General features: G+C 67.1%; 1 protein-coding gene across 3 annotated transcripts; it reads left to right on the top strand.

Annotated features, from left to right (window-relative positions):
• The first annotated feature begins 154 nt into the window (after positions 1-154).
• Positions 155-18,741, top strand: CYTH1 (cytohesin 1). 3 transcript variants are annotated; one of them, XM_052807567.1, is made up of 13 exons: positions 155-287; positions 10,025-10,107; positions 11,288-11,352; positions 12,126-12,192; positions 12,431-12,549; positions 12,895-12,975; positions 13,115-13,227; positions 13,299-13,447; positions 13,549-13,660; positions 16,680-16,756; positions 17,076-17,147; positions 17,511-17,665; positions 17,873-18,741. In XM_052807567.1, the coding sequence occupies exons 1-13, from the start codon at positions 266-268 to the stop codon at positions 17,949-17,951; spliced, it is 1,194 nt and encodes a 397-aa protein (XP_052663527.1). In that variant the 5' UTR covers positions 155-265; the 3' UTR covers positions 17,952-18,741. The 3 variants fall into 3 exon arrangements, with proteins under 3 accessions (XP_052663527.1, XP_052663525.1, XP_052663526.1); XM_052807565.1 differs by lacking the exon at positions 155-287 and adding an exon at positions 4,766-4,953; XM_052807566.1 differs by lacking the exon at positions 155-287 and adding an exon at positions 7,046-7,295 and having other exon boundaries at positions 13,549-13,661; positions 16,678-16,756.
• Positions 18,742-18,824: the final 83 nt, after the last annotated feature.

Below are 18,824 nucleotides of genomic sequence, written 5' to 3'. Positions count from 1 at the left end.
TGGCCGCGGGAGGCGGCGGTGGGGTCCCCGCGGGGAGGGGATCGCTGCCGCCGTGACCGCGGGCAATAAACTCGTGGTGTTTGTCACCCGGCTCGGCTCGGCTCGGCTCGGCTCGGGCGGGGCACCGGGCGGGGCACCGGGCGGGGCGGGGCACAGGGAGGGGGAGGAGCTTGTCTTGCACCGCCCTTTCTCGCGTCACGTGCCGCCGCCCGTGGCGGCTTCGGCGCCCTCGTCACGCGGGCGGGGCCGGAGCGGCGGCGGCGGGATGGAGGAGGAGGGCGGCTACGGTCAGTGCGGGGCCGCGGCGGTCGCGGGGGGGGTCCCGGCGGGGATGGGGCCGGGCCGAGGGGAGCGCCCAGCGTCGGGGGGGGGGGGGCTCTCGGACCCCCACCTGGGCTGGGCCGCGGTGGGGCGAAGGGCCGGGGCGGGTCCCGCGTGCCGGGCACGCAGCCGGTGGGGGCCGGGGCGAGGGGCCGGGGCGGTCCGTGATCCGCTGGGGGGGGGTCCCGGTGGGGCGGGGGCGGCTCTCCCGGGCCGGAGGGAGCGTTTGGACCGGGCCGCTCCCAGGCGGAAGACCGGGGTCGGCGGTTCGGGGGTCGGGCGGGGTTTCGGAGGCGGCGGGACCCGCGCCCGCAGGTGACAGAGCGGCTGTTCGCCCACGCGTGGCCGCGGCCTTGGCGGCATCGGCCGGGTGGGGCCGAGGGGGCGGTGGGGGAAGCGGCGGGAGGAAACCGGCAGCCGGTGCCCACAGCCAGCGCGGGGAGCGGGGCCCGCGGGGCGAGCTGACGGGGGCTGGTTCCCCCCCGGAGCCCCGGCGCTCCCCCTTCGCCGGCCTCGTCCTTTCTCGGGGCTCAGCCCCAGCGGCTCCGCACAGCCGGCACCGCGCTGCTTTGGTGCCACAGCTCGCGAGCTGCCTGCAGTGTCAGTGCTGCCAGACCACGAACCTGCTGCCTGCAGTGTCAGTGCTGCCGGGCTCTGGGACCTGCTGCCTGCAGCGTCAGTGCTGCCAGACCGTGAACCTGCTGCCTGCACGCCTTCCCTCCGCCGCTCACACTTTGTATTCAGCTGCTGCCTCTGAGCACCGAGTTCAGGCTCCGTAGATCTGCAGGGCAGGCTTGCATCGATGGCGTCCGTTGAATGGCTCGCAAACCACCCCGGCTCGGGAGCACGCCTGCCTGGCATGGGAGCGCCCGGTGTGTGCCCAGGGCCCGCTCCCAGCGCGGGCCGAGCAGGGCGAGGCAGCTCAGGGGCTACAGGTCCCCCCTCTCGTGCATGTGCAGATTGCTTCCCTGCTTTCCTCCATGCTCTGTGTCTGCAGAGCATTCCCTCCCGGTACCGAGGAGCTGGACCAGGCAGGAAGGCACTGCCTGTGCCTCAGCCCTCTGAGGCAGGTTCCTGTGGGTCAGCAGGTGGGTTTTCCTTGAGCGAGGACTTTGCTGAGGGGGAAGCTTGAGTCTGTCTGGGTGAGATCTGAAACCAAGGTCCCAATGCTGTGAGCCGTGCTGGTGACCATTCTTCCCAGGAGCTGAGATCACCCAGGCACTGCCGGTGCCGGCGAGGACGCTGCTGCTGGCAGTGCTGGTTCACAGGCTGGCCTCCTGCGTGCCGCAGTTGTGCAACGCAGCTGATTAGGAGGCTGCTGTTCTACCCCAGAAGTGACTGTGCTCAGCAGTGGGGAGTTTACTGTGTGAGATAAGGTGCGAGTGCCCAGCCCCACTGGTGCGCAGCCCGGCACAGGCGTTGTCGATGCAGCCCATTAGCAGGAGAGCGCTGCAGGGAGTGATTCCGTGAGCAACCTCTTTACCGCTTCCTGGAATCGGCTGGAAGACGTCCTGGGTCGTCTTGTCAGCATCAGAAATTGCTCGCTTACCGTGCCATGGGGGCCGCAGGGCAGAGCACAAGATGGGTGGCACAGCCACCTCCAAATCCCCGTCGCTGTCTCTGTTGCAGGGGCATCGCAATCTGCAGCTGTCCTGAAGCTCTTGAGCTCTGTTGGTTTTGCAGAGGATGGTCTGCCGAGGCCTCAGCATGGTGGGAGCCTGACGGGGAGGCTCTTGCTGGTGAGATTGTGCTGACGCCAGTGTCTGCCCCACAATACGCGGCCCCTCTCCAGCCGTCTGCCTCAGCAGAGAGCAAATCCTGGGGCGAGCAGCTGGTGGCACAGATGCGGGCTCCCCCCGCTCCTGCCAGGGCACGGGGCTGCTCTCCCACTCCTTTCCCAGCATCTCCTGGTGGGGACGGTGGTGAGACCAAACCCATCCCCAGACTGGAGCTGACCGAGCGTGGCGGTGCGGGAGCGAACGCCTCTGGACGGTGGGGCGGCAGTGTCGTGGCGGGGAACCGGCCTGGCTGCTCCTGCCCTGCCGAGCTGCAGCACTGGTGAGCAGCCGCAGGGAGCACAATCCCTTCCCGGCACTGTGTCCTGAGCTGAGCCCCATCTCGGCTCAGGCCCGGCCCTGGGGTGAGGGGGATTGGGCAGCACTGGTAATCCTACTGCACCCGAGGGATTACTGCTCCCTCTGGCCCAGGGGATTAAGGGATTTTTCTAAGCGGGGTTGACGCAGCCTCCCGCAAAGCGGCTTGTGCTTGGAGGGGGGGGGCCTTGCTGTCTGGGGCAGGATGGCTGGTGTCAGGAGGTGGGGTGGGCTCTGTGAGGTGCAGGAGATCCTCAAAGGAGGGTGGGCTGTCAGCCTGCATAGCCCTGTTTTGCCAGCAGGCCCCTTGGCGCGGGCTCAGCTGTTTTGGAGGCAGCCCAGGACCGCGGCGTGCACCTCTGCACCGAGGGGACTTGGGCTGGGGGGGGGATCCTGCCAGGGGAGCTGCCAGTGAGGCACCAGCCCCTTCCCTGGCATGGTGCAGGGGTGAGCCGGGGCGAGTCGCTGGGCCTGGCTGGGGGAGCAGCTCTTCCGCAGAGCTCTGGGACTCCCAGGTCGAAGACATGGGGACAGTGCAGGGATGGCACCGGACTTGGAGAGCAGAGCCAGGGGCCGGGGCCAGCAGGGCTCAGGCAGCGTGGCGTTGGTCAGAGGCAATTAGCCGGTTCCTCTCCCGAGATGTTTGGGAGCAGAGAACGACGTGCTGCGTTGCTGATGCTCAGCAATTACACATCAGGGACGCAGCAGGGCCTGTGTGTCCCCAAGCGAGCGTTTCGGCCATCGCAGTGGGGTTGGGGTCGGATGTTTCTGCTCTGGGCCTCAGGGAGGGGGGAGGCTGGTGGGTGAAGCTGCTCTCCAGGGCCCCACTTTCCGGCAGGTGGAGGGTCGGGGCCCAGCGCCATGGTTAACATAACCCCGGGGTGTTTGTAAACACCCCGCCTTGCCCAGGCAGGGTGTGAGGATTGAGCCGGGCGTCTGGGTTGCTCAGCGTGGGAGATGCCGCCTGGCCCTGTTTCAAGCCGGCTGGAGCACCCATGGGTGCCCTTGCCTCACGGGGGTTTTTCTGGATGCCGGTCCAGGCCCTGGGCTGCTGCTTGCCACACCATGTGCCTGGCTCAGCCCCGCCATCCCCCTGGCTCCTCTCACCTGCCCTTTTGCCTCCCAGCGATGTGGCAACCACAGCTTCGGCCTCTGGGAAAGGGGAAGTGGTGCTGAAACCAGAAGGTTGGTCACGTCAGTGGCGAGTGCCTGGGTGCCCTCGCAGCCCTGGGAGCTGCTCTTCTCTGCCTTTCCTCCCATCTGCAGCCATACTGCTCCTGGGACCCGGGGTCCCCTCCTGCCCCACACCCTCCTGCCTGCGAGGGTGGCTTCCTCCCAGGGTGCCCTTCCCCGCTGCCTGCCCCATCAGGGCTCCTGCCTGCCCGGCTTGGGTTTCTCCTTGCTCAGCGCGTCCCAGTGCTTGCTGGCGCAGGCGAGCGGAGCCGGCAGCCAGGCTGTCCGCAGGACGCTGCCTCGTGCCCCGACAGGTTCTGGGGTTTGTTACTCATGGCCATGCCCTGCGTTCGGGGATCGCTTCTGCTTTGAGGGAAAGAGCTGTCGGTCTGGTTTGGGTTTGCTTGGCGCCTGTGGGGCTGGGGGGACGCAGGTGCAGTGAGGCTGGGGGGTAGAAGGGCTGCGCCTTCCCCCCAGCTCCACAGCTGGCCCTGAGGCCAGGATCCTGGGGCAGGACCTCCTCCCCGGTTCCTGCTGCAGGAGCCCCCCGCACCCCAGGACCACCGCAGTGCGGGGGGCACCTCCGTTGCCGCCGGGGCATGCCTGGAGCTCAGCCGTCTGACCGGCGTCACCGGGGGACTGGCAGAAGGCGCAGCGGGCCTGCCCGTGCACAGCACGTGGGGCAGGCTGAGCCTGTCGGACCTGTGCTGGGATCAGCGCCCGGGCCCTGCGCCCCACGAGCGGGGGCCGTGGCAGCACCCTCCGCTCCCCACGCCTCGCCAGAACCGCGTTGTCTCTTGGTGCACCTTCCTTTATGCAGTGCTGGTTGCTACGCGACCGCCGGCTCCCGATGCTTAATGCTCTAATACGGAGGGATAAAACCGCTCTAAAAATACCCCGCTGCCGGCCCCCCGTGGGGGTAAGGGGGCTGTCAGGGGGGCAGGCGGCCCGCGGTGGGGGGGCTGCCGGGGAGTTCCCAAACTCCTCGTCCTCTAAGTGGCTTTGAGCCGCCGGCCGGAGCATCAGGAGCGGAGCAGGCTGGTGTGCAGGCAGGGAGCGGCGAGGATTGGCTGGGGCTGGCGCGTGGGCTCCTGCAGCTGGAGCTCCCCTGCCAGAGCCGCCTTCCCCGGATCCAGCCAGAGCGGGGATTCCTCCGGCTCCCCTGCCTGCACCCCTGCCCGCGGGTCCCGGCACCGGGGAGCCTGCTGCTCAGCCACACAGCACCTGCCGGGCCTCTGCCCGCTCTCGCCTGCCCCGTCGGAGCTGGCGGTGTCCTGCACAGACCTCCGCAGCATGGGGACGGTCAGCGAGCTCTGTGCCTCCAGTTTCCAGGCCTTCCTCTGCCCCTCGGTGGCTGCCAAGGCAGGTAGGCACTTCGTGCCCTCCCCTCTGCTCGCCGCGGGGTCCCTGTCCCCCTGGCAGACGTGGCGGTGCCCACGGATCGGGCTCCATATGGCTTCTGCTGACAGCGGCACAGAGTCCTTGCCGTCTCGCCGCCTCCTTCCCCTGTGCGCTGCTGGCCTCCCCAGGCTTGGGCCTCTGCAAGTGCTGAGCCCTGGCAGGACGGCTGGGCACCGGGCGGCCTCATGTGGCATTGCCCCGCACCGGTGCCGGGTGCCACGCTGGGACGGGGGGTGCTCAGGAGCCGGTGGTGGTGGCCAGGAGGATGCACGCAGCTTGGTGCGGCTGTGGCAGGTCCTGCCCCAGCCCTTCGCCCTCCTGCGCTGCCCTGGGTGACGCGTAAGCGCTCGGCCACCCTTACTGCTGCAAGTGTGTGTAGCTGCAAGGGCAGCTCGGGCTGGCACTCTCCAAACCAAAATCTGTGCAGGAAAGCCCAGTGTCTGCTGCATTGGGGATGCTATTGAGGGCTGGCCGTCTGCGTGAGCTGCTGCTGTCTGTGGGTCCCTGCCCGAGTGTGGGACTGGGAGTGGCTGTGTGGTGGGCCATGGGGCTGCGAGACCACCTCCAGCCAGCCTTGCGCCCTGCTGGCAGCTGAGGCCGAGCAGGAGCGGGCTCTGCTCCTCCTGAGGCCCAGCACAGTGAATGGCGCAGAGAGCAAGTGAGGTGCCTGCCGGGCTGCACTCCCAGCACCTGCATAGTGCTCGGCGCGTGTGGACGCGGCCAAGCTGGTGCTTGCCCAGCCGCACCGTGGGCTGGGGGTCCACGCACAGGGAGTGTGGGAGCCTGGAGCCGCCGACGAGCGAGGCGACAGCTGTGGACGTGGGTTCCCTGCCGGGCTCTGGGCAGAAGAAGCGGGGGTGACGGACAGGGCTGCGCAAAAGTGGGATGAGGGCCTTGGCCGGCTCCAGGCGCAGGGTCCGGCCACCTGGGAGGGTCTTTCCTGGAGCCGCCTGTCCCCAAACCCTTCTCCTGACGCACCTCGGCTGTCGGTGGGGAAGGATGGGGCTGACGCAACCCAGGATGCGCGCGCGGCGCGGTGAAAACAGGATGTGGTGTGCCGAGACGGGCAGGAAGTTTCTGGGGGCCCCGCGGGCCCCCCAGCCGTGGGGCATGGCAGGAGCGGGCAGTGGCACCCCGCAGCAGAGCCCAGCGACAGCCGCTGGCAGCACCCTGGGCTCGGTCCCGTGGTCTGCCTAAACCCGGTGCCTTTGCCCCTCCGGTGTGGCCTGGCGCAGGCGCGACATGGGCCGGCGGGAGGGCTGGCTAGCGCGGCAGCACAGCTGTGGGCCGAAGGACCAACGTGAGGCTTCTGAAGCCTTTCCTCCCCTTGCTTTGTAGCCGGCGTTCTGGGTGCTGTTTCTCCATCTCGCACTGCCGAGCAGGATTTAGCTGAGTCAAGGCGGCCGAGGCTCACGCGGCCTCTCCAGGCAGCTGACGGCGGGATGGGGACGTGCCGGGGGTTCGCTCCCACTGCAGGCATGGCCCCGCAGGCCCCAGACTCTGCCGCGCAGCGGTCCTGTATGGAGTGGTGGGGTCCGTACAGGCACCCTGGAGCAAGGGGGCGAGACAGTGGGGAGCAACCTCCTGTAGGGACCAGCATCGCTCCCGGCCCTGCTCCCAGTCCCAGTTCTGGTCCCATCCGGCCGTGTGAGCTGCAGTGGAGTCTGCAGAGGGCAGCAGGCACCGGTGGTCCCCACGGCTCTCCCGGTCCTGTCCGGGGCTCCGTCCTTACAGCCTGGACAGGACCTGCACCTGCAGCGAGGGCTCTGGTGGAGCCGGAGGGGGAGCTGCGGGGCAGGGCGGGTGTCTTCTGGGGTGGGGGGCCCCAGCTGGTGGAGGGGAGGGGACCCCGGCATTGCCGCTCGAGGTGTGCCGGGTCGAGTGTCCTGGCAGCCCCGAAGGAAGGAAGGGCTGGGCCAGCCCCCAGTGCTTGCCTGGCTGGGACCCCAACACATCACGTGCCCTGACCCCAAGGCCGTAGGAGGGGGGAGCAATGGGAGAAATGGCTGACCCATTTCCCCACCCAGCCGGGAGCAGAGGAGTTAAGGCGCTGGCAGCCCCGGCTGGTCGTGGCAGGAACAGGGTGTTGCTGGTGCTGGCTCCTGGCAAGGCCAGGCCGGGAAGCATGACGCCCGGGCGGCTGCGGAGCTCATTGGCCCGGCACAGCCCTGACTCACCCCAGGAAGCACCGGGGTGGGCAGGTGTCCGCGCCCCAAAACAGCAGCACCTCTCCGGAGCAGCACGGGCACAGCGGACGGAGCCGGTGGAGACAGCTTGCCAGGATGGTGCTCAGGGCGGAGGGCAGCGGTGAGCTCGGCCGGGGGTGCGGGGAGGCTGGTGGGGCTGGGGCGAGGGGGAGGCAGGCGGCTGGTTCCACGCCTGCCCCGTTCCTGTGCCACCAGCCGTGTCCGCTTGTGTCAGGGCGGCGGGGCATGAAGGAGCACAGGGGGTGAGCATGGCCTCTGTGTGAGACGGGGGGCTTTGCTTTGGGCATGGTGGGAGAGGGGGGGATGTGCTGCTGTTGCTGCTCCCAGCTGCCGCAGGCCCCAGCAGCCCTGGAGCCTGGGACAGATGGACAAATCCTGCCGGTGCCCCTTGCTGCCTTCCTGCTGCCACTGGTGTGCAGGGTCGTCGGGCTCGGCTGTCGGCAGTAGGAGCTGCGGGAGCCCCCCAGGCCCCCCTGCGCCGGGGCCTCATGCTGGCGGGGAGCGGGCACCAGCGCTGGGATCCCGCAGTCCCGGGGGTCACTGCGCCCCAACTCCTGTGCCGGGCTGAAGCCACGGCAGCAAGCACCTGCTCCAGCCTCCCCTTCCCTGCAGCGCTGCTCTGCCCGCGGCGAGGCTCGCCAGCCTCTCGGGAGCCATTTGGGCTCTGCTCGGTGCTGCAGGGCGGGTGCTGTGCAGAGTGCTGGGGAAGGGTTAACGCCCTCTTCCTTCCCCAGAAAAGCTCTTGCGTCTGGGGTTTCTCTTCCTCCGGCTGCTGCTGACATGGCTGGGCCAGTGTCACGAGTGCTCGCCCTCCGCCGTAGCAGCACAGGTGGGGAGGGACCTTCCTGGGCTCCGGTACGGACCCACTGGCCCCCTTTGCCCTGCAGCATCTCATCCTCTGCTGCGCCTGCCCCGGGGCCTGCCGAGACCCCTGCCCGCTCGCTGGTGGGCAGGGGGAGGCAACGCTGCTCCTGCCGGGGTTTGCTTTGCGAGCTCCAGCCTTCGGCCAGCTCACCGCTGGGCAGGTCCAACCCTGGCACCGAATTTCACCTCCCCTGCGGCTGGGCGGGAGGGTCCTGCGGCGTACGCTGCAGCCCCGGGGATTTAGAGGTTTTGGTGTCTGGCAACAGGCGCGTGATGCAGTTCGGCCCTCCCGCAGCAAGCCTGGGCTTGCCGGGCACCCTGGGCGCCAGGCAGGAGGGGCCGAGTGCCTGCGGAACGGCACTGGGGTGCGCAAAAGGTGCTTGGATGTATCGATAAGGCAAGGCCTCTGGTATTTTTAAGTTTAAATAACTTTTAACCCGGTGCCACGAGCCGGGTTGTCTGGTTCATACTTCCTGGTGTCGGAGACTGAAAATATTGGGAAGTGTTGCTGTCGCGTCTGGAGGGATGGTGTCGCAAGCCGTGGCTGTCTCTAACCTTGGCAGTGGGGGATTTTTGCGAAGGAGGAAGCTCATCAGAAAGCCCGAGCGGAGCCAGGGAAGTGCTGAGTTCAGAGATTCGGTTTGCGTGGTCGCAGTCGCCCCAGGGGCACATGCGGCTCCCACGGAGGAGGCGGCAGCTCGGGGAGAAACGATGCGCAGTTGAGGACGGTGCTGGTCCGAAGGCACGTGGCGTCCCTGGGCGCTGGTACGGGGCAGGTGGCCACGCTGGGGACGTTCCGGGTGAGTCCAGGCTGGCGGCAGCGATGGCCTGGAGACCACAGCCATGGTCGCACGTGGGGCCTCGGCAAAACGGAGCGGTAATGTTTGGGGAAGGAGAGAGCGGTGGCAGCCCTGCCGGGCGCCTGTCCCCAACACCCCTGGGCAGGAGGTGGGAGGCAGCGCCAGGGCCGAGCCGGCGGGTGCTGCTGCCACCTCCCTCGGGGACGGCGCTCTGGAGGATTGGTGCTTTGGTGTTCTTGCGGGTGACCTTGGTGTGGTGTGCGAGGGACACACTGGCAGCGGCGGGAGGTGCGGGCAGTGGACGAGGGCCGGGAGTGCTGTTGGAGGAGCGGGTGACCTTGACGATGGGAGAGAACAGGAATGGGATGCCGTGTCACTGCAGAGCGGAAGGTCATGCGCTAGGGAGCACTGGGAATGTCCTGGGAGCTGTGGGTCTCAGGAGCAAGGGGGGATGTGCGGCAGCCCTGGGCTTGAGCCTCAGGGATGATGTTGGGGAGGGGGAGCCTGGCTCCTACATATGACAGGGAGGTGTAGATGTCACAGCACACAGTGAGGTTTGTCCAGAGGATGTGCCAGCTCTGGGCTCTGGCTCGGAAGGACGGATCCAGGGCAGAGGGGGCTGCAAGGGCGGCCAGGAGCTGTTTTTCTGTGGCAGAGCAACCCACGGGGCTCCAGGTCCATGTGGACCCCGGTGCCACGGGGCACAACAGAATCGCCCAGCCACAGCAGGGACTGGGACAGGCACTGACGCTGGCCCAGCTGGGGCAGAGTGGAGTTAAATGGGACTTGGCGGGGTGGCAGGGCCAGGGCCTGGGGGAGGAGCGCTGGAGCCAGTCCAGGGGCCGTGCTGGTCCTCACTGCCCAGCCACCTCGGGCTGAATCAGCAGGAACCGGCGGTGCCCGGCTCCCCCGCTGCAGCCGCTGCCACTGCCCAGTGGGGCGATGCCCTGGCCCTCGCATTCCTCGCGTGCCGTTGGTGGCACTTGGTCGCTGCACGGGGCTGGGGACACCACTCGCCAGCCCAGCTCCTCTGGGCACCCGACAGCTCCGCATCCCAGCTCCCGAGAGGCCCCAGGCTGCTGGTCGGGAGCAGAGGTTGCGCCCAGAGCCTGGTGGGGATGATTTCCACAGCCACGCATGCTGACCTGACCGTGTCTCTGCTCAGTGCCCAGTGACCTGACCCCAGAGGAGTGCCAGGAGCTGGAGAACATCCGCCGCCGCAAGCAGGAGCTGCTGGCTGACATACAGGTGTGATGCTGAGGACCACCACCCGCGCGCACAATCCCCCTGTCCCGGGCATGGCAGCCTCTTGCTCGGGGTCATCCCCTGGGAGACAGGGACAATCTCCCTGCCTGTGTCACTGGGCAGGGTCTCTGCAGCCTCATCCAGGGTCCCTTGCCCCGCTGCTGGGAAAGGGGAGGGTGGCCCCGGTGAGGAGAGGCTGCCCTGGCCAGGGCTGTCCATAACAGCTGTGGGATCGGGGTACGGTGCCCCAGACCTGCAGAGCCCGTGCAGGAGCAGGCCCGGGCAGGGCTGTGGGTCAGGTTTGTGCTCCTGTCCCCTTTCCTTGCCAGCCACCTGGCTCCTCGCAGCCCGTGGAGGCTCTCTTGGACCTTCTGGGGTATAAAATTGGAGCTGCTGGAACCGCAGACCAGGGTGAGCTGGGCCCGCTGGGCAGATGCCAGTGGCTGCTGCCGGGAGCCCGTGATCTGCCACCCCACTGCCCGATAGTGCTGCCTCTGCGGGGCCCCAGGGCTGGGGAGAGGGTCCCACTGGGGGACGTGGGCCCAGGCTGGCAGCTGCCCTGCCAGGCTGAGGCAGCCGCAGCTTTTCTTTGCCCCCCGTAGAGCTCTGGGCTGTGTTCCCTGCAGCCCAGGGCACCAGCATCTCCGTGCCAAGCAGTCCCTGGCACGGGCAGGGACCGTGTCTCTGGGCCAGGCCACTGCCCTGGGAAGCGAGTGCGAGGTCAGTGCTCATCTGGGACACTCGTCAGTCGTGTCCCCGATTAAGGCAGCAGAGGCTAATTACTGCCATATGCTGGGCATGATCTAAAGGGATTAGGGGGTAATATTGTTAACCTCTGAATCTCTTCCTTCCTGCACGCTTGGAGCATGGTGATGCTGCAGGGGGATTAGCAGCGGGGTGCAGCCAGCCCCCTCTGCGAGTGTCCCCACGCTGGTTCAGCCCCCGGCAGCACTCAGGTTGGGAAGAAGGGAAGGAAGGAGGGACTGCCCGGGGCCTCCTGGGGGAATGGCCCTGGGGCTGGCTCCTGCCTCCTCGAGCCCCAGTCCACGGGGATGCGCTGCCTGCTCTTGGAAGTGGGAAGGAAGGGCAGTCCTGGGCCCCAGCCTGCTGTCAGGGCTGGGGGGGCTGGAGGCTTTGGGAGGGATGGAGGCAGCTCCTGTCTCAGTGTGCTCTCTCCCCTCAGCGGCTGAAAGATGAGATAGCAGAAGTGACGAATGAGATCGAGAACCTGGGGTCCACGGAGGAGAGGTGAGTCCTCTGCTGACGCGGCAGCCCAGGGTCTCCACTGAGCCCCCTTCCCTGGAGCCAGGCCGGCCCTGAATGCTGGCTCACTCGCACCGTGTGGGAGCCATGGGCAGCTGAGTGGTGCAGCACCCTGAGGGTGCTGGTGTGTGTGGCTTTCCCAGGCATTCTGAAATCCTTGGAGCGGTAGCAGGATCCCAGTCTGAACTGCTGCTCCAAAGATCTGTTTTTCCAAGCCTCAGCCCCTCTGTCTGGCCACAGTGAGTGTCGGACTTTGTTATTCTGAGCTGGCGCAGGCAGTGCCAGCCTGGGATTAGGGGATCCCGGCAGCCGACAGGAGCTGACTCCCAGCGTCGTTTCCAATCACCCACTGGGGCATGAAGGCCGTCACCCTCACGCCAGCCCCACTGGGGCCTGAAGGCTGCTCTCCCCAGAGCCCCACCGCACCCAGCTTGCCCTAGCCTCCCTCTATACAGAGGTGACCTGCGGGGATGCTGTACCCAGCACCCCTTCTGCACGGAGTGACCCCATGGACGGGGCACAGCAGGCTGAGAGCAGCCGCACGCTGCTCTGCTGCAGAGCGGGGCAGAGACATGGAGCGGTGCACCAGCTTCACCCCGTGCACGTTCAATGCAAGAGGCCTGGCCCGGTCAAAGTTGCTCGCCTCCTGTTCGGTCCAGGCTGACCCCTCCCCACAGTGCTCTGCCTGAGGGGCGAGGGGGTGGGCAGGACGCAGCCAGGTCCCTCCTGGGCGCTCAGAGCTGCTTTGTGCCTTGCAGGAAAAACATGCAGAGGAACAAGCAGGTGGCCATGGGCAGGAAGAAGTTCAACATGGATCCCAAGAAGGTACTGTGGGGTGGGCTGGGTGGGGAGCGGGGCAGCAGGCTCCCGGTGAGGCTGCATGGAAGGGGCCTTCGCCAACCTGTCTGGTCCATGCTGGGCTCTGTGACCTTGCAGTTGGGGTGCCTGGCTGCCTGCTGGGGCCGGGGCAGAGCCAGCACCCAGGGCAGGGGCTGAGGAGGCATCAGACAGGGTGGTGGGGTCAGCAGCAAGCCCCAGAGCAGCGCCTCTTGCACTGCTCCAGGGCATCCAGTTCCTGATCGAAAACGACCTGCTGAAGAATACGTGCGAGGATATTGCTCAGTTCCTTTACAAGGGAGAGGGCCTCAACAAGACAGCCATCGGTGACTACCTGGGTGAGAGGTACGCTGGCCTGGGGCAGCTCGCGTCTCCTGAGGATGCCCTGGGCTCTCACTGCCTCAGAGATGGGACACTGCAGTTCTTTGAGCTTATGGGGCAGCTGAGTGGGGTACATGGGGGCTGGGCACCCTGAGTGCCAGGGCCAGCTGGGGGGCTGTTTGATCCATGGCTGGCACTTGCAAGAGACCGGTGTGTGCAAACCAGCCCAGGACTTGAGTCGGGGTGTAGCTGCAGGTCTCCCCCGACAAATGAGCAGAGTCTGGAGTGGGGCAGGGAGAAGTAAGGCTGCTCGGCAGTCACAGGACTCGCTGATCATGCATGCCTCGCGCTCTGGCTTTGTTCCTGCAGGGATGAGTTCAACATCCAAGTCCTGCATGCCTTCGTGGAGCTGCATGAATTCACTGACCTCAACCTCGTGCAGGCTCTGCGGTGAGCGAAGGGGGCCAGGAGCAGAGCCACGTCTCATCAGGGGAGACGGGCGGTGGGCTGGCAGGGGGCCATAGCGATGTGAGTGTGTCCGGAGGGCGCGCAGAGCCCCCAAAGCAGCGCGATGCTTTGCTCTTCGCAGGCAGTTCCTGTGGAGCTTCCGCCTGCCCGGGGAGGCGCAGAAGATCGACCGGATGATGGAGGCCTTCGCCCAGCGGTACTGCCAGTGCAACCCCGGCGTCTTCCAGTCCACAGGTGAGTGCCTGCCCTGGCCCCCCTCCCCGGCCATCCTGCCTCGCAGCTGACTTTTCCCTCTGTCCCTGTAGACACCTGCTACGTGCTCTCCTTCGCTATCATCATGCTGAACACCAGCCTGCACAACCCCAACGTCAAGGACAAACCTACAGCGGAGCGCTTCATCGCCATGAACCGTGGCATTAACGACGGGGGAGACCTACCTGAGGAGCTGCTTCGGGTGAGGGATGGGACATGGAGGGACCGGGCCGGGGCTGTGGAGCTGGCCTGTCGCAGGGCTCCTGGGTGGAACAGAGCTGATGCTGTGCGTCGTTGTACCAGAATCTCTATGAAAGCATCAAGAATGAACCCTTCAAAATCCCTGAGGACGATGGCAATGACCTCACCCACACCTTCTTCAACCCCGACCGGGAGGGCTGGCTCCTGAAGCTAGGTGAGTGCTGGCAGCCAGGTGGATGCGGCCTGGGGAGGGCAGGCTTTCCCCAGGGACAGAGCTGGGCCATGGGTGCGATGCCCCTGGGCTCCGCACCTTGCCTGCTGGCCTGGCTTCTCCGAGTGTGGCCCTACGGAGGGGCAAGAGGCTGCTGACAGGGGCACAGCCCCCATGCAGAAGGCATCCATACGTCCAGCAGCCTTCCATCTTCCCTGGGCTGGGCAGCAGGAGTGGACTCACAGTTGACGAGGCTCTGCGGTGCGGCTGGGTGGGCGTCCCAGGGGATTCTGCCTCTAGGTTGGGCAAGCTGCGGGGTGCAGAGCTGGTACTGGGGTCCGATGTCGGCACATGGAGACCGCGAGGCCCTTCTCGTCACCGAGTCACAGCAGGGTCTTGTCGGAGCAGGCCCCCGGGAGTGAGCGGCGAGCTGCCCCAGGCTGCGTGCGTCCCCCCCTCCATGCCACAGACCGGTCCCTGCCTCACCTTCCCACAGCATTATCACCTCCGCATCCCGGCTCCACATGCAGGCAGCGTGCATGGCATCCCCGCGGCCCCGCTGCACAGCCCGGCTCTCGCGGCCGGCGAGCCCACCCCGTGCCCTGGCTCCTGTGGCTTCTCCTCTCGGCAGCTCTGGGGAATCCTCTGCCCTGGTTAAGCGAGGGGGGACGGGGCGCTGGCAGGAGCAGGGTCTGGTGGGGGCCTTTCCCTGGGGCTCTTGCTGGGGTCGGGACTCTGTCCTCTCACCAGGGGGTGTTTTTGCCATATTGCCACCCCTTGGGATGGGAGAGGGGCTTTACCCGCCCCTGTGCCCTGACCGGTGCAGAGCCCGGCCCTGGGGCTGAGCAAGGGCCATCTGCCCCCCGGCTCTGGGGCAGGGAGATGTAGGGGAGAGCCCCAAACTGCCTCTCCTGTCCCTGAGCAAGCCCGGCGCTCCGCTGGCAGAAGGGCCCCATGCACGCACGGCAGGTTGGCACCTGCAGCCGTTGGGGCTGTTGGCGGCTGGGGGGGGGCCAGAGAGGCGGCAGAGCAGCCGTGAGCCCCAGCCCGGCTGCCACAGCTCAGCCCACTCATGGGGCAGGGAAGGGACCCCATGGGGAGGCCATGGGGCAGGGGGAACCAGCCGAGGAGATCTGTCCCGCAGAGCCACAGCGAGCCAGGGCAGGTTGGCCCCCGCGGCAGTGCCGCCGGCCTGGCCCCTCACGGCTTCCCTGCTACAGCCCTGCCCCACTGACCCACGCGGGGCGAGGGGGGTTCTTTGGGGTTTCCTCTTTTTTTTTTTTTTTTTTTCCTTTTTTTTAATTTTCTTTTCTCCCTCATTTGTATGTTTCCATGATTTTGGCTCTTCCTTTCCTTGCCCCCAACTCCAGGAGGTACGTACCCCTCTCCCCGCTCTGCTCACGCCGCTGGGGCTTCGTTTCCTTTTCGTTTTTAATTGCTGGTGATTAGTCTCATTGCTGCTGCTGCTAACCACCCGCACCACCCCGGGGACTTCGCCTGCTGAGGGGACAGCCCTGCTCCCATCGCTGCCAGGGCAGGGATGTGGGGGTACCGGCCTGAGTGATGCCGAACGCTCCCCCAGGCCTGCCGGCCTCCTCCGCTGCCCTGGTGCACCCCACAGCCCAGGGACGGACGAGGCCACGGCCGCTCCTCCTTGCCCAGCCGCCAGCGGGGGCCACCCGCCCGTCCGTGCTTCGCCGTGTCTGCAGGCAGCTCAGCCCGGCTGCAGCGGGTCTTTGCCTACGGTGCCACGAGGGATGGGGACGGGTTTGAGGTGTCCTCAGGAAGGGCCCCAGCCTGTGTTCGGGGCGGGTCAGGGGTGCTGAGTGCCCCAGAGCTGGATGGGAGCAGGCAGGAGCTGTCTGCGTGGTGCCCTGTGCCGCGCTGGGGGTTTGCGGCGGTCCCCATGCTGGGTGCCGGCGCTGCCCTGGCCCCACCACCTGCAGCCCCGGGGAGCATTGGTGCTCCCCCTGGGCCTGCACTGGCCCTCGGTCCCGTACAGCTCTGGAGACCCTGCCCGACCCCATGGAGCCCAGCACCCCTGCGGTCCCTAAAGCCCGGGATCCTCCTGCGCTCCCCGTGCCGCAGGACCCTGCCCTGGCGTGTGGCCTCTTGCTACCCGCAGCCCCAGGAGAGGAGGTGGCTCTGGGAAGGGCCAGGGGCTGGAAAGGGTCAAGCCCCAGGTTTTGGGGTGGGGTGGGCTTGGCTGGAGGGAGGCAGAGGGGCTTTTTCTAGGAAGCGCTGGCTCCAGCCTGGACTGGGATAGGGACTGGGGTGGGCGGCCAGCTGGCATGGGGGAGCAGGGAGGCATGGGGCCTTCCTGGCGGGGTGGAGGAGATGAGCACGGCCCCCAGCACACACAGTGCCTTCTTGCATCCGTGCCAGACCCGGGCAGCACGGCCTGGGTGTTCGTCCCACGGTGGCAGCACATCTGGCACCACCGCAGTGGCCAGAGCACACCAGCGTGGCGGAGGGGGAGCTGAGCCCAGGGGTGAGCAGTCCCTGAGCCCAGGGAGCGGCTTCTCCCTCTGTGGTGGCCGTTGTGAAACTCCCTCTGATCGAGTCCATGAGCTGTGGCCCTGGGCTCGCGCCTTGCTCTGGCACCAGGCTGCACTGGCCAGGATGCAGTGAGACCGTGGTCAGTGTGAACAGAAAGTCCCCGCGTTCCCCCAAGAGCTGCCTGGCTGCAGTGTCCTCTGGCCACGCCGAATCGGTGTTTTGGGTGGGAATGGGTGCAGCGCTCCTGGCCCGGCACCCCACCACCTTCCACCTCCATCCTCATCCGTCTGCTTTCCGCTCCTGCTCGTGCCCTGCCCGGCGTGGTGTGTGCTGCCTGCTGCTGCTGTGCCCGGTGCCCGCCGGGCTGCCTGGCTCTGCTTGCGCCCCGGCGCCCGGTGCTTGTCTGTGTGTGTCTGCGTGGGCTCCAGCTCTGCCGTAGCCTCCGTGTGCCGCGAGCCTCCAGGCGCGTGCCCCGGCCGCGCTCCGCCGGGGCTGCGCCCAACCTGCCCCTCTCTGCTCCCAGGAGGCAGGGTGAAGACGTGGAAGCGACGCTGGTTCATCCTGACCGACAACTGCCTTTACTACTTCGAGTACACGACGGTCAGTGACCTTTGCTTGGGGTGTGCTGGGCCGGGGCAGGGAGGGGGGCTGGATTTGGCCCAGCGCTCACCTGCCTGCGTGGCACGGATCAGGCGCAGCATCCCAGCCGGCGTGGGGCTGGCCGCTCGCCTCCTGCCGTGCTGGGGTGCTGGTGACTGTAGGGGTGCAGGACGCGGCCCTCTGGCCCGGCAGCACTAGATGCCTGTGCAGAGGGGTGTTGGGGAGAGGGGCGTTTGCAGTATGCAGCCCTGCCCGGGGCACGCAGGGGGGGTTTGGCGGTGTCCAGCCTGCAGCTAAAGCCTCTGCTTGGCCCCACCAGGATAAAGAGCCCCGTGGCATCATCCCGCTGGAGAACCTGAGCATCCGTGAGGTGGAGGACTCGAAGAAGCCCGTGAGTGCCGCAGCAGGGTCCCCCGGGGCTGGAGGGGCAGCCCTTGTGCTTTGGTTGGGGCAGGGAAAGGCAGGAGGTGCAGCAGCCCCCCAGGGATGCCCCCGGGAGAGGCAGGAGGGCCCTGCAGTTGTCGCCTCCACCCATCGTGGCAGCTGGGTGCAGACACTGCGGTGTCCAGGGCTGGTGGCAGGGCATGCCTGGGGGCCACGGGGTGACAATCGCAGCATGTCCATCCCTCTCTGATGCATTGGGGGTGGCTGTGCTAGGGGACCACCTGCAGCCCTGGTGCTCTGCCTCGTCCCTCCCAGCCTGGGGTCCCCTCTGGAAGTGGGGGCTGCCTCTGAACGGTCTCCTCCCTCCCAGAATTGCTTTGAGCTCTACATCCCCGACAACAAGGACCAGGTGATCAAGGCCTGCAAGACGGAGGCGGACGGGCGAGTGGTGGAGGGGAACCACACGGTGTATCGCATCTCTGCCCCCACGCCCGAGGAGAAGGAGGAATGGATCAAGTGCATCAAGTGAGTGCTTGGAGGAGCAGGCGGTAGGGCGCTGGGCAGGGGCACAGCAGGGACCCGTCTGCTGTGCTTGAGGGTGGGCAGTGCTTCCCGGGACACCCTGCAAGGATGGGGGGTAACAAAGGGACCTGCCTGAGGCCCTGAGAGGCAGGACAGACCCAGTTTTTGCCTGGCCATGTGGCTAACTGGAGCCCTCGTTCCCTCTGCCAGGGCAGCGATCAGTCGGGACCCTTTCTACGAGATGCTGGCTGCCAGGAAGAAGAAGGTCTCCTCCACCAAGAGACACTAGCAGCCTCCGCTGGCCCTGCGAGGCTGGCTTGCCCCCGGCAGCCTGAGCATCTCCCCTCCCCGGAGGGCTGCAGGGCTGGGGCTGCGCTGCAGCCTGGCCCTCGGGGGCCCAGGACCCAGCTTCAGCTTCGCAGTTTCTTTACTGGGGGGAGGAGGAGGGGGCACAGGCATCTCGGTGGCTCCGGCCCCCCCATCACTGCCTCATTTCCAGGAAAGCATCTTCACGGGCTGGAGCTGGGACACCGACACCGCTGCGTTGCAGGGAGCCCCATCCTGCCCCGGGCTCGGCTGCAGGATGGGGAGTGCTGCATGTGTGTACTGTCCTCCCCTCCCGCCTCGGCCAGCCAGGGCACCACGGGCACCCTCCCTGCTCCCGATCCTCCCAGCAAGCATGCAGCCGCACATGCCACTGGGTCACCCCCAGCAGCCACGTCCTGAAGCACTTCGGGTGTCCCATCGGGAAGGCGAACGGCTGCTGGTTAGCAGCTGGCGGTTTTGGGATGCTGCAGGTGCTGGGGTGAAGGGTGGCAGCCCCAGGGCAGCTGGGGGGGCCCCGCAGAGGCATGACTTCTGGCCCTCGTTGTAGCGGGCCTGGGTCTGTCCTGGGCTTCCCCATGCTGCTGCCTTGGAGCCTCCCAGCTGTCGCCTGCACCAGGGATGGTCCCTGCGGGCGCAGGGACGGCTCAGGGGCCGGGAGTTGTCACGGTCAGCGGTGTGCAGTGGTGCCACATGGGGCACAGACGTGTCCTTGCCCAGCCGTGGGGTGCTGGAGCTCAGATGAGAGCCCCTGTCCAGCATGTCCTTGCAGCACAATCCCCTCGGTGAGGGGCAGGGGAGGCTGTGCCAGGAGTGACTGTCGTCTCCTCGAGCACAA

The sequence above is a fragment of the Harpia harpyja genome, chromosome 14 (assembly GCF_026419915.1).
Source record: "Harpia harpyja isolate bHarHar1 chromosome 14, bHarHar1 primary haplotype, whole genome shotgun sequence".
Taxonomy (NCBI): domain Eukaryota; kingdom Metazoa; phylum Chordata; class Aves; order Accipitriformes; family Accipitridae; genus Harpia; species Harpia harpyja.
The sequence above is the reverse complement of the archived record's forward strand: the minus strand, read 5'-3'. Positions and strand labels throughout refer to the sequence as shown.

What these genes read in the sequence shown, in the direction of transcription:
- CYTH1 (XM_052807565.1), top strand. Translation starts at nt 4,881, where the DNA reads ATGGGGACGGTCAGCGAGCTCTGTGCCTCCAGTTTCCAGGCCTTCCTC. An exon ending in CGGCGTCTTCCAGTCCACAG is followed by an intron (nt 13,228 to 13,298) that starts GTGAGTGCCTGC and finishes CTGTCCCTGTAG; the next exon opens with ACACCTGCTACGTGCTCTCC. An exon ending in ACTACTTCGAGTACACGACG is followed by an intron (nt 16,757 to 17,075) that starts GTCAGTGACCTT and finishes TGGCCCCACCAG; the next exon opens with GATAAAGAGCCCCGTGGCAT.